At 45.5% G+C, this 13,694-nt stretch overlaps 2 protein-coding genes across 2 annotated transcripts in view; one reads left to right on the top strand and one right to left on the bottom strand.

Annotated features, from left to right (window-relative positions):
• Positions 1 to 2,965, bottom strand: part of Lrrc43 (leucine rich repeat containing 43) — an 18,197-nt gene extending 15,232 nt beyond the window's left edge. Inside the window, exons 1-2 of the mRNA XM_020161068.2 lie at positions 2,830 to 2,965; positions 764 to 1,024 (exon numbers count right to left, since the gene is read on the bottom strand). Of these exons, the coding sequence (XP_020016657.2) occupies positions 764 to 1,024; positions 2,830 to 2,958 (390 nt within the window). The 5' untranslated portion in view covers positions 2,959 to 2,965. The remainder of the gene's footprint in view (positions 1 to 763; positions 1,025 to 2,829) is intronic.
• Positions 2,957 to 13,694, top strand: Il31 (interleukin 31). The gene is made up of 3 exons (XM_074060828.1): positions 2,957 to 3,041; positions 11,926 to 12,074; positions 13,341 to 13,694. Exons 1-3 carry the CDS (start codon positions 2,957 to 2,959, stop codon positions 13,692 to 13,694), a joined length of 588 nt encoding a protein of 195 aa, XP_073916929.1.

Genomic DNA, 13,694 nt, shown 5'->3' with positions numbered 1-13,694 from the left:
CAGGAACCCATCTTCTTTGTTGCCGACCCCAGAGTCACATTGAATCCTGGACCCTACTGCCTGCCTGGCCCTGAAGTCAGTGAAGGCCTTTCGAAGTCACTCAGGTTTATACAGAGCAAGGGCCGACCAGAAGCCTCTGCACCCTCCCCATGAATCTTCAGTTCCCTGTGCCCTGAAGGACATCAGGAGCCCTTCCTGGCTGGGCCTCTCTTCCCCAAAGTGGCCAACTCTGCCAGTTTGCCCAGGATGGAGGGGCTTCCTGAGACAAAACTTTCAGTGATAACGCTGGGAAAGTCCCAGGCACCATACTCATCCTGTAGCACTGTGTTATCTCTTAGTTTCTCTGGAAAAGGAAGCAAAGGCCAGGAAGGATGAAGTCAAGTATCCTTGCAACTTTTGGGTTCTGTTGTTGTTCAAGCAAAGAAGGTTTTTTAGTAATGGAAATGAACACAGTTAGCACTATGTCAGCATCCCCAGCCCCTGTCTTCATGGTCTGAGTGAATAAAAATCAATGTGGACCCTTGGAAAGGTCTTTATTAGTACCCAGGAGGGCCCACGGTAGGCCAGGACTCAGCTGTAGCAGATGCAGCATGGACTCCCTCCAAGGGCCAAAGGGGGAAGATACATAACAAAGAATGGCTGGGAAGCCTGCTTTGCTGGACATGCTGGTAAGCTCAACTGAACAGAAGACAGGATTGGCCTCAGCCTCAGACTCCACTCACATCCACATTCCGATATTCCGATACCCGCTCCCAGCACTCACCTTCTTGTCTACCACCCTCAGGGACCGGAAGTAGGAGTAAAAGAAGGTGTCTTTGAGCATCAGTGGATTTTGGATGGCCAGTTCTCTCAGAAAACGGTCCTCGGCACTGGAGTCCTTCAGCAGACCCCATGGTGAGTGGGGACTGCGCACCAGGTCCAGCAGGTCCTCTACAGTCTCCTCCCCAGGGCTCACTGTCTCCTCTTCCCTAGGGACTAGCTCCTTCCAGGTTCGCCATGTTTGAGGAAGAAATCTTGACTTATTCTGCAGTGGTAGAGGTAGAAAACTTCTCTGGGTCTGACATAGTGCTTTTTTTTATTATTATTGTTGTGCTGGGGGTGGTACATTGTAGCATTTTCAAAGGTTCTTATAATATATCAAATATATCATACTTGAATTCACCCCTTCCACTGCTCTCCTTCATCCTCCCTCCCCTTGACATAGCCCTCTTAAGGAGTCAAAACTCTCAAAACACGACTGGGGAAAAAGAATTAAGAAATCTGGGTAACTGTGACTAATGATAGCTATGGATGTAACGATAGGTAAGGGAAGATACAAGATAATTAAGAGGACCAGTTCCTGCCTACAGTTTATCTGGAGGTGGGAACCTTGAGCATGCAAAGTAAAAGATTACATATGACACATTTATGCAAAGGCATGTTACTACAAACCAGGAGGCTCAACAGGCAATCTGGGGGATATAATTAATTAATCCAGGGAAATTTTTCTGAAAAGGTGGGAAGGCTGAAAGACACATCCAAAACTCTAGATTAAGAAAGTGGGAGATAAGAGTTTGTTCCTGGAATTTATTCTCTCCTACACCTTCCTCTAGGTGGTTGTTGAGATAAGTCTTTTTAGATTTTGTGTGTGGGGGTGGAGGATAGAACCCAGAGCCCCATCTATTCCTTCACATAAGGCAAGCACTCCACCACTGACCCTACACTCCCAGTCTAGATACAATTTTGAAACAGTGCCTAGCATTTAGCAGGTGCTCAACTGACATCTGTTGACTAAAGAGATGAATTATTTCCCTGACTGGTGTCTGTTTTCCTATAAAGAGAGAACTCCAGCTTTGCTGTACTCCTTAGCACAGAGTGTGCAAGAGGTGCTGGGCACCAGCCAAAACCATCATCCCCAATCAGTCCTCTCAAGACATTCTTAAATACATCTGATGAGCCTCTGGGTCTAAATGTCATGCTCCTTGACTCGACCCTGGGCAACCCCTGAGCAGGGTCCATCTGCAGAATGGGTGTACAGATTGAAATAAGAGCGAAAAGGACCTTCATGGGAAGCAAAGCCAGACTTTTCTTTAAACCGTGACAACTTCGCTCTTTGCTGTATTTCCTGCTTCCTCTCAGCTGGGGAAGCAGAGCTGAGCCATTCAGTGCCCAAGTCTTTCTGAGTGCTGTCAGGCTCCTCTCTAGGTATAGCTACAGGAGGACCTGGATTTCAGAGACAAGAAGCCCTGGCCCATTCCTCAGAAGAGCAGGTCCACCAGCCCAAACGCCTCAGAAGCTGTGGGGAACCATCTCCCACATGGCTGGGGTTATCATGCAGTGCTCCAGAGCTCCCAATTGACAAATTCTTTGCCCAATCCAAAGCTCTTCTGACCCAAAGAAGCCTGGTGTCTGGAAGTCTGGGGTGCAGGGTGTCTCTAGGCTAGTAAAAGGCCTGGTCCAGGTCAGCCTGATGTGCTCGGAAGGGTCTCAGCAGGAGACTTGCATTACACTGAGTCACTGGCCTCAGGCCCAGGTGGGGGCCCAGCCCACCCATTCCTTCAGTCCCACTGGGCTGCCTCTAGCCCCCAAGTCAGACGCTCTAGAAATGCTCAGATCCAAACCTCCTCTCAGGTGTGGCAATCAGCCAGTTCCTGGGTCTGGGAACCGTTTGTCTCACAGGGAACCAACCCCCTTGACACACTCATCTAGCTCTCAGCCAGGCCCCTCAACCTGTCCTGCGGCTCCAGTAAGCCCCTGGCGGCTCAGTGTGTGTGGCTGGGGAGCCCCATCCCGGCCCCTGAGTCTTTCCCATCCACCTGGCGCGTCCCTCAGTCCCCCGGGCGCCCGCACCCAGCTGCCGGTGCCGCACGGGAACTCGCGCAGACACAGCTGCCGCAGGTGCTCGCGCACAGCCGCGCTCACGGTCCCGGGCGCGCTCTCGCTCACTCGCTCGCTGATGCTCGAAGAGCTCGCGGCCATGCTCCGGCCTCGGCTCCCGCTGCTAGGCAACCACCTGACGCACGCGCGGTCCCTGCTGCTAGGCAACCGCCAGGGCCGGGCAAGTGCTCGAGCTGAGCTGCAGGAGCAAAAGGCTGCTCAGTTTCTCCTGATGGGCCAACTTTCCTGGAAGGAAAAGTCTCCCGCCTGGAATGTGATCAGAGATCCCGGCTCAGCCCTTCCCCACCCCCATGGGTATCCTCTACCGACCTCTTCTATAAAAATGGGATAATGAGCCAGGCACCGGTGGCTCAGGCCTGTAATCCTAGCTACTCAGGAGGGCAGAGACCTGGAGGATTTGCCAGCCCCAGGCAAATAGTTCATGAGACCCTATCTCGAAAAAACCCTCATTAAAAAAAAAAAAGGCTGGTGGAGTGGTGGAGTAGTGGCTCAAGTTCGAACCCCAGTACCGAAAAAAAAAAAAGATAATCATAATACGTGGGGCCCACCAGACTGCTGCAGCATCCCACAGGTTTTGAGCGCTTGCCAAGAGCTCTTTTTCTCCTCCCAAGGACTCTTCGTGGAAAGTGCTGATTATCTCTATTTGGCATATCTAGAAAGGAGAAAACCCAAGGTCAAACATCCTGAAACTCGAGCCGGGATTCCGGTGTGGACTTCTCTGTCTCCCGGTCATCACTGTCTACCTGTGTGACTGTTTCAGCCCTGAGACTCCATTTGAAACTAAGCCAGTCTTGTCTTTCCTCCCCGCAAAGCATGGCCACTCAGTTAGGGCTCCTGGGCAGTGGTTTGGGAAATTAATGGGAGAAGATGAGTCCCTGAACTGGGAAATGCAACATCTTTGCTGAGATTATCATTCGCATACCACAAAACTCACCAATTTAATGTGTAAATTCTGTGGGTTTTAGTATATTCACAATGCAACTGTATTCTTAGTATAACTATCACTGTAATATCATTTTTATCACAGTGATCAACAGTTTTCTTCAACCTACTAGGAATCTGATACCCATCAGGCAATCAAACTCCATTCCATCCTCAGCCTCTGGCAGCCATTTAATATGCTTTCTGTCGTTACAGATTTGACTAGTTCTAGATTTTTTTTTTTTTTTGTCATAGTTCTGGGGTTTGAACTCAGGGCCTCATGCTTGCTAGGCAGGTGCTCTATCACTTGAGAGCACTTCACCAGCCCTAGATATTTTTATAGAGGTGGCATTACCAGCCATATTTGTCCTTTTGTGCCTAGCTTCTTTTATAGTGTAATCTTTTCAAGGTTCATCCATATTGTAGCATGTGTCAGTGCTTAAATACCTTATGTAGCTGAATAATATTCCTTGTATGGATAGGTCACATTCCATTCATCCATTCACCAGTGAATGGACATTTGGATTGTTTCCACTCTTGGCTATCTATGAATAATACTGCTATGAACATTGGTGTACAGTTTTTTGTTTTGTTTTGCAGTACTGGACTTTGAACTCAGGGCCTATACCTTGAGCCACTCCATCAGCCTTTTTTTTTGTGATGGGTTTTTTTGACCTACGGTCTCTTGAACTATTTGCTGGGCTGACTTCAAACCATGATCCTCCTGATCTCTGCCTTCTGAGTTGCTAGGATTACAGGCGTGAGCCACCAACAAGTTTTTGTGTAAACTTATGCTTTCATTTTTTTGGAGTATATACCAAGGAACAGAAATGCCAGGCCATTTGGTAACTATATATTTAATATGTTGTGGAACTGCCAAACTGTTTTCCATGTTGGCTACACCATTTTATATTCACATCATAACTATGAGGGTTCCAATTTTTCCATATTCACAACAGTTTTTATTATATAGCCATCTTAGTAGATGTGAAACTGTCTCATTGCATTTTATTTACATTTCTCTAATGCCTGACTAATGATATTGAGCATCTTTTCATGTAGCTCTTCTTTGGAGAAAGCTATTCAAATTCTTTGAGTATTTTTAATTGGTTACTTGTCCTTTTATTGTTGAGTTGTAAGAGCTCTTAATATACTCTGGATAGTAGCCTCTTTTCCTATAGATGACTGAATGACTGCCAAATATTTGCTGCTAATCTATGGATCTTCCTTTCCTCTTTTCTTTCATTCTCTTTCTTTTTTCAGTGCTGGGGATCTAACTCAGGGCCTTGCACTTGCTAGGCAAGTGCTCTACCACTGAGCTACACTCCAACCCCCACACAAGTTTTTAATTTCTTTTTTTTTTTTTTTTTTGGTGGCACTGGGGTTTGAACTCAAGGACTCACACTTGATAGGCAGGCGCTCTACCATATGAGACACTCCACCAGCCCTTGTTTGTGTTGAGTATTTTCAATATAAGTTCTTGCAAACTATTTGCCCAGGCTGGCTTTGAACCTCCATCCTCCTGATCTCTGCCTCCTGAGTAGATGGGATTACAGACCTGAGCCACTAGAACCTGGCACAAGTTTTTAATTTTTTAAAAAATTGTTGTTGTGCTGGGGGTACACTGTGACATTTGCAAAAGTTCTTACAATATATTATAGTTAACAAGTTTTTAATTTTGATGAAGTATAATTTATTTATTTTTTCTTCAGATGCTTGTACTTTTGTTGTCATTCCTAAGAAACCATTGTCAGCTCCATAAAATTGAGTTTTAAGCATTCTTCATATATTTTGTTCAAAGTTCTTTGTCTGATTTGCAAATGTTCTCCAGCACAGGCTTGTCTTTTCCTCCTCCTAACAGCACTTTTAGAACAATGAACATTTTTAATCTTGAGGAATTTCAACTAAAAATTGCAATCCTTCCAAAAGCTACCCCCCCCCCCCCGTGGAAGACATCTATCTATCATTCTTTTTGACTGTTCTATTTTGAAACAACTTTATGACTATTAGAAAAATGTTCAAAACTGGGAAATAAGTCATCTTTTTAGATGGCCATTTGTTCTTTGAAAAAATAAAATAAATGCCCAGGACTCCATCGTGACACAAATAAATTGAGATGTGCCACAGATGTCTCCTGGGATTATGGTTACCAGCTGGATAGTTGGTGAGCAGCAAGGGAAGAGAAGCCTGGAGAGGAGAAGTCATGATTCCCATTGGAGAGAGTTAGAGATGCCAGTGAGCATCTGTTCAATGTCAAATCAGCCATGAATGGGAGTCAGCAGCTCAAAGAGTATTATTGAACCAGGCCCATGTGCCAACTTCACAGTGGATCAATCAGTGAAAAAAAAGAGTTTTAAAAAGACTGGGTTTTGTTTGTTTGTGTGCAAAATTGCTAAGTATGAAGATTGGAGACCTCAGTCTCAAATCTGTCCCCTGGGGCTAGGGTTTGGGATATTTATGGGATAAAGAAGCAAGGTGACATAAGGCATGGGAACAGGTGACTGGAGGTGAAGTAATTGGTGGTCTGTATGTATAATTAACCTTCATGGCTCTTCAAGGGACTCATGGTCAGAAAATTAGCACAGTCTGAATTTGGAGGTCAATGGGTCACCCATAAGACACCTGTGCAGACCCAAATGAAGAGTTGGTGATTTTGACAAAAATGGCCTTTAAAGCCAGGTGCAGGCCTGTGATCCCAGCTTTCAGGAAACTGAGAGATGGAAGGACTGTGAGTCTGAGGCTAACCTGGGCTACATAGAGAGACCCTGTTTTAAAAAACCAAAACCAAATCCAGCAAAACAACCAACAGCAATAACAAGAAAAACAGCATTTATGTCCCTGAAAAGTAATATGGGCAACTGTTACCATCATGACCCACATGTCAGATTTCCCTACAGCAGAGGTACAGGAGATTGACAATACAGAGATCAGATGCATGACATCCAAAGTGAGTTTTAAAGTCAACTAAAAGCAAGTTACAAAAAGAAAATGAAGCCTGAGGGTTTATTCAGACTTTCCCATAGTTTCTGGATGAGATGAAGATACACAATAGAAGGGCATAGTCAGAAACCCCCTACCACCCTCACTCCCACTTCTCCCTTCAGCCACAACTCTCTCTCTCTTTCTCTCTTCTTTCTCATCCACACTTCTTGACAGTGGTCCACTCTCACCTTTTCCTCACCATTCAACCCACCATAATGTGACTTCCACCCCAACAATTGATTAGAAGTTCCCTAGTACAGTGTCTGTGATCTCATGTTTGCAAACCCAGTGAATCTCATCAGCCTTATCTTCTTGACCTCTTCAAGGCTTACGAAAACACCAACCATTTCCTCTTTCTTGAAAAAACACTTCTTGTCTTATTCCATGACAACTTGCTTTTTCTGGTACTTTTCTTCCTCAATGTGCCTTCTAGAACTATAGGCTAAATTGTCTTACTCTTCCTGTTCCATGAATGGAAGAAAGTCCTAAGACTCCACTCTTGACTTCTACTTCTCACAGTGGTCATCTCTTGGAGGAATACAGTTTTATCAACCACAATATATTGATAGCACCCAAATTTATACCTCCAGTTCCTTCCTTCAGACTCTAAATCCAAAAGTCCAATGACCTGTTGTACATTTTCACCCAAGTGTTGCATGACACCTTCCACTGCACTGTGTCAAAAGCTGAGTTCATCACTTTCCTTGAGCCCCTGGGATCCTCTCTGTTCATAGTACCACCATCCATCCAGTTGTCCTAATCAGAAACCTAGATGTTGTCCTCAATTCAGGACAACACATTCAGCTAAGTCCAGTCAATTGCCAACTCTTGTGAATTTTACCTCTTTATGTTTTCCCAGACCATCCACACCTCTTCATCTCCACAGATCCTCACCTTTCGGGCATGTTGGGTTTGAAGTACAAGTGGGACATTGTGGGTGACACTAAAGCATATGGAATTGCTGTTAAGGGTGGAGGCTTTAGAGATATATCCATAAAGAGTAAGCAGATGCATAGCCTAGAACACTGAGAAGATGCTGTCAGAAGGACAGAAGGCGCTGTCAGAAGGACAGAACATGTCAAGATAACGTTGCTACAGACAGACAAGACAAAGAGGTTTTTAGCCAGGTGCTGGTGGCTCACATCTGTAATAGAGGGGCTCAAGTGGTAGAGCATCTGCCTAGCAAGTGTGAGGCCCTGAGTTCAAATCCTAGTACCACCACAAAAAGAAAAAGGAAAGAGGTTTTTGAGGTTTTTAAAAAAGTGGAAGTGGTTGGTGTTATGACATGCCATGAAGGATCATGTAAAATGAAGGCTTTTCAGAACCCAGTAAGGCGGCAAAATGAGGTCATGAGGGACTGTATTTGTTCTCTGCTGCTGCGGTAACAAATACGAGAAACTTAGAAGTTTAAAAAACCACAGATTTGCTGGGTGTGGTGGCACAAACCTGTAACTCTAGCACTAAGGAGACTGAGGCAGGAAGATTGTGAGTTCTGAGGCCAGGCTGGGCTACATAGCAAGACCCTGTCTAAATAACAATAACAAAACCAAACAACAAAGCCCACAAATTTTGTTTCTGTAGGTGAGCAGTCCAGCATGCTGTGGAAAGATTCTTTGCTTAGGGTCGTGTGCTAGAATGAAAGTATGGCTGGGAATAATGTTAACTGTAGCTTAAGATCCTCTTCCAGGGGCTGAGCTGTAGCTCAGTGACAGAGTACTTACTCAGCAAGTACAAGGACTAGGGTTTGATCCAATGCACCACACACTCAGAAAATGCCCTCCCAGGCTCACTGGCTGTTGGCTAAATTTGTTTCCTTCCACACTTTCCACATGGCTCCTCCATCTTCAAGTTTGCAGTAGTAGCTGAGCCCTTCTCATGCTTGAACTCTTTTTCTTCTGCCTTCCTTTCTCCTCTTTTTTTTCTGCTAGGCATTTAGATATTGAACCCAGAGCCTTGCACATGCTAGATAAGTGCTCTGTGCTGAGCTACAACCCATCCCTGAAGATCATCTGAGTACATTAGGCCCACTCAGGTAATGCAGAATAGTCTCCATAGCTTAAAGTCAACTTACTCGAAAGCTTGATTAACTCTACAAAGTCCCTTTGCCCTGTAATGTAACACAGTTATGGAAATAAGCATCATTGGATAAAAGTCCTGCCCACCACAGACTTTGCTAGAGGATTGGATTAAGTTGTTGGGGTGGAAGTCATTTTATGATGATTCAGTGAGGAAAACGGGAGAGCAGACTACTCTGTCAAGAAGGATGGATAAGACAGAAGAGAAGAGAAGATGGAGGGAGAGCTTAGGATTGCAGGTGGCAGGGGGTTCCTGGCTTTGTCTCCTCTGTGTGCATCTTGGGGTCTATGGACTGGCCAGACCTGACCACATCTCTGATCTCTGGACTCAATCCTAAAGCTCATTTGCCACTGAAGAGATGTCCACTAGCAATATAGAACTGAACTCTTCCCAACAGGACTCTTGATTTCCTGTCTTTTGTTATTACACATCATCTACCCAGTTGCTTAATCAAAATCCTAAGAGTCATCCTTGTTCATCTCTTTCGTTCACTTCCATTATTAGTCCATCAGCCACGTTTGTAGCCTCCATCTCTCCATCCACTCTGCCCTGGTCCAAGCTGTCATTCTCCCTCACCAGGAGAGCTGCACAACCTCCTCACTGGTCCTTTTCTTCCATCTCAGATTCCCACTTTCTTTCTCTATTCAGCAGCCTGGGCTTTGAACTCAATACTGGGGTTTGAACTCAGGGCCTTGTGCTTGTGAGGCAAGGCACTCTACTACTTGAGCCATGTCCCCAGATCTTTTGTTTTAGTTATTTTTTCAGAAACAGTGTTTTGTTTTTGCCAGGGCTGGCCTTGAATTGCAATCCTCCTGCCTGTGACCTCCTGCCTAGCTGTGATGACAGGTATGCCACCACGCCCAGTTTTTTAAATTGGTTGAGATGGGGGCTTGAGAACTTTTTTTGCCTGGCCTAACCTCAAACTGTGATCCTCCCAATCTCTACCTCCCAAGTAACTAGGATTATAGGCACAATGCCTGTTCTGGCAGCCTAACTTTTTCTCTTTTTAAATTATGCTGGACCCTGCATTTCCCTATCAAAAGCTATCTGCTGGTGGTTCATCTCATTTGGAAGAAAGGCCCTCTGTGAGATGGTGTCTGCCCACATTTTCACCACCCTGCCCTTCTCACTTCACTCCAGCTACCGCCACCTTCTTCCTGATCCTGGAAAAGCACCAAGCTCTTCTGTCTGAGGACTTTGCAGCAGCCTTCACTCCGCTTGGAACACCCTTTCCCCGGATCTTCCCATGCCGCTCCTCATGCTTTAGATCTCAATATACATGTTGCCTGGGACAGACTTTGTGACACCTCACCTATCCTTCTCTTAATGTAGTTTTTACTTTGTAGTTTTTTGCTGCTGGGTGCTTTGTTATTTATTTTTTTATTCATGATTTTTATTGCAGCCCCTTGCCCACTAGAGCACTTGGTCCGTAAGGGCAGGGACCTTGTCTTACTTGTTTGCTGCCACTCCTGAGGTCTTAGAAGAGGACCTGGTCAAAGCCAGCACTCAAAACAGAAATAAATGAGCCTGGTGTGGTGGCCACACCTATAATCTCAGCTACTCAGGAGGCAGAGGCAGGAGGATGGAGAGTTTGAAGACAGCCTGGGCAAGGTTATTGAGACCCTATCTCAAAAACAAAATATAAACAGAAAGTCTGGAGATATAACCAAAGTGGTAGAGTGCTAGCCAATCATGTGCAAGGCCCTGGGTTTAATCCTCAGCAGTACAAGAAAAACATAGGAATAAATGCTTTCAACAAAAAATTTTTTGAGGTACTGGGGATGGAACCTACAGCCATGTGTGGGCTACCACTGAGCTCCATACCCAGCCCAACAAACAAGTCTTTTTTTTTTTTTTCCCCAGTACTACGGTTTGAACTCAGGGCCTACACCTTGAGCCACTCCACAACCCTTTTTGTGATGGGTTTTTTCGAGATGGGGTCTCGAAAACTATTTGCCCAGGCTGGTTTCAAATCTCAATCCTCCAGATCTCTGCCTCCTGAGTAGCTAGGATTATAGGCATGAGCCACCGTCACCCGGCAAACAAGTCTTTTTAATTAATTAATTTTTTAAAAACTTTTGTGACAGGGTCTTGCTATGTGGCTTAGTTAGCCTTCCATTCATCATCCTGCAGCCTTTGTCTCCCAGGTACTGGGATTATGGGCACATATCACCATGCCTGGTTTTAACAAAGAACTCTGGTTCTAGGATATGGGCTCTCAAAGGCACAGGTGAGATTCCAGGGATGTCCAAGACCATGCAGAGGGATGCTAAAGCATTGACTCAACCTGTTCACAGTGGTTATCAGAGCCATCCCCGCTTTCTGGCATGGGCATGCTTTAGAAATTTCCGGAGATAACCCAGGCTGCAAATCTCACACCAGATCTTCCATATCTGCTCCCACTTGTGATGCCATGAGACTGTTTTGTGCCTACACACACTTGGAATGACCCCAGAAATTTCCTGTGGTGCACTGACCCTTGCCTCCTGTAAGTCACTTGTTCCTTGGCGGTTGTATCTTTCAACTCTAGCCTTTAAAATTTCCTCTAGTCAAAACAACAAGTTCTTTCTAAGAAGAAATGGCCAAGATGTGTGTGCCTTCCTGTGCAGTGTGTGAGAGTGTGTGAGTGTGTGAGAGACTGAGTCAGGCCTCTGCCTGCCTTGAGGGTAACCTCAGCATTTCCTTCCAGCCTGCTTTCACCCAGCCTTGGCTCTCAAAAATTTGAAGGTGTTTTCTGGAGAAAAGCTGAGCAATGATTTTGCCATGGGCGGGGACTTTGGTTGCTCCTCTTCCTCATGCTGATCCTTTATATATCTCCTGGTGGCCATGGCGAACACATCTGGCTTCAGAGGCCACTGGCAAAGCAGGCCTTGCCTCCTGTATCATCATGGTCTCCCGTACAGGTACATACATGGCCCTGGTGCTCACTGTATCTCTGGCCTGGTCTTATCTCTCCAGGGAGGAAGAGTCTGGAAAGGCTCTACCCGGTGGTTGCTTGACAAAGGCTTCTGTGATTGAAGCTGGGGTGAGCAGGGGTGTCTGATCCACTGCTTCGCTTTCTGTTCCCAGGACCCACGAAGCCTGCCCTGGTGCTGCTCTGCTGTATGGGAACCTGGCTGTCCATCCACACATCACCCATCGGTACAGTGCTACCATGTGATGTGAGGCAGATACTCAAGAATTTAGAATCCGAGTCTGAGAATGTTTTCAAAGATTATGTAAGTGCCCTAGAAATTTCTTTTCCAAACTATTTCTTTAAAATGCTTTCGATTACACCAGAAGCAGTTACTCTTTCCAGATTTGAAGCCAGTTGTGGAGGCCAGGAAGGGATGGGGAAAGATCAGACAGGCTAAGGTGGAATGTTCGTGAAAAAGAGGCAGAGACAGAAGTTTGCCCAGAGAGTGAAAACCGGAGGAATTTCTTATATACTACAGGATATGCTTGTAGCTTCTGTATCTCAATCCTGTTTGGTTCTCAATACTATGAAATGAGCTTTCCAGCCTCTGAAGCATGTCCTTAGAGAAGATCCATCTTGCATTCAGGTGTCCCCTAGGAGTGAGACCCAATCTAAGCTGCAAGGGATGTCTCAGCAAATGCAATGCATTAAACCCTCTTGTGGGTCTCCTGGTGTCTAACTTAGGCATCCATATGCACATATGCTTGCCTGATAGAAGGATCTCTGTTGAGCTCATCCTGTGAGGAGTAATGCATGAGACCAGAGAAACGTAAAAACTCCTTTTTCTCAGGGCTGTGATTAAGGCAGGCCCTCTTAAATAACTTTGATTAAATAAAGAAATGCCAGAATTTGGAAACAGTTGTGAAAATGACATTGCTTTTCCATCTACTCTGGCATTTAAGCTTTAGCGTTAACTTTGATAGATGCAAAGGCAGATGTGCCCAGCCAACTAGGTCCACGAGATCTCTTGAGCCTTTGGTCCAACCCAAAAGCTGTTAGGCTTTAGGAAGATGAAGGGGAGGGAGAGGGTCCAAACCCTTGGTTTGTTTGGGAAACTCTCCCTAGCATCTCCAAGTCTTTCCTAGGCAAGCATACACCTCCTCTGTCAGGGAGAGACACATGGTGTTCACATAGAGGCATAAAGAGCAGGAAGCTGGCGCATACATACGGATACACTGCTATCCCCACCTTGCAAGCGCTGAGCGCCTAAGAGCACATTGCAGAAGGCTGTGGAGTCCTCAGCAGGTGGGGCACAAGAGGAAGAGGAAGCAGTAGACTTGTAAACACAGGCTTGAGACCATGGCCAGACCTGGGTGGGAGTGCTGTGTCTGTCACTTGATCCTGGTTGGGCTCTGTAAACCAACTGAGTCCTAGTTTCTCCTTGTATATGGAGCTAGTGATGGCCACAGCCTCACAATTAAATCACGCATGAGCCAGGTAGGTCACAGAGTAGCACCTGCATATAAGCTGTTAGGATCTCGTGTTACTGCAAACCTAATGCTTGCCATTTCTCCTCCTCTTTCCACAGAAGAAGGAAGAGCCTAAGTTGCAAAATTCAACAATGGAAAAATGTCTACTACCATGTTTCACCCCAGGCCAGCAAGCATCAGAGAACATCTCAATCATCCGGGCACATTTTGAGAAGGTCTATGAATTCAGAAATAACCAAACAGATATTGGTACTATCATAAAACGGCTTGACGACCTCAGATATCACAACACATCCAAACCAGACATTTCTGTACCAAGAAGTGACATGTTTCAACGTAAATGCTTCATCATGACTGTTTTACGAGAGTTTTCAGAGTGCATGAAAACAACTTATAAAGCCTATAAGGAAAGGCTGGTAGCTGAGGGTAGGAACTGCCCAGTTATAATGTGA

The sequence above is a fragment of the Castor canadensis genome, chromosome 18 (assembly GCF_047511655.1).
Source record: "Castor canadensis chromosome 18, mCasCan1.hap1v2, whole genome shotgun sequence".
Taxonomy (NCBI): Eukaryota; Metazoa; Chordata; class Mammalia; order Rodentia; family Castoridae; genus Castor; species Castor canadensis.
The sequence above is the reverse complement of the archived record's forward strand: the minus strand, read 5'-3'. Positions and strand labels throughout refer to the sequence as shown.

What these genes read in the sequence shown, in the direction of transcription:
- Il31 (XM_074060828.1), top strand. Translation starts at nt 2,957, where the DNA reads ATGCTCCGGCCTCGGCTCCCGCTGCTAGGCAACCACCTGACGCACGCG. An exon ending in CAACCGCCAGGGCCGGGCAA is followed by an intron (nt 3,042 to 11,925) that starts GTGCTCGAGCTG and finishes TTCTGTTCCCAG; the next exon opens with GACCCACGAAGCCTGCCCTG. An exon ending in AGAATGTTTTCAAAGATTAT is followed by an intron (nt 12,075 to 13,340) that starts GTAAGTGCCCTA and finishes CTCTTTCCACAG; the next exon opens with AAGAAGGAAGAGCCTAAGTT.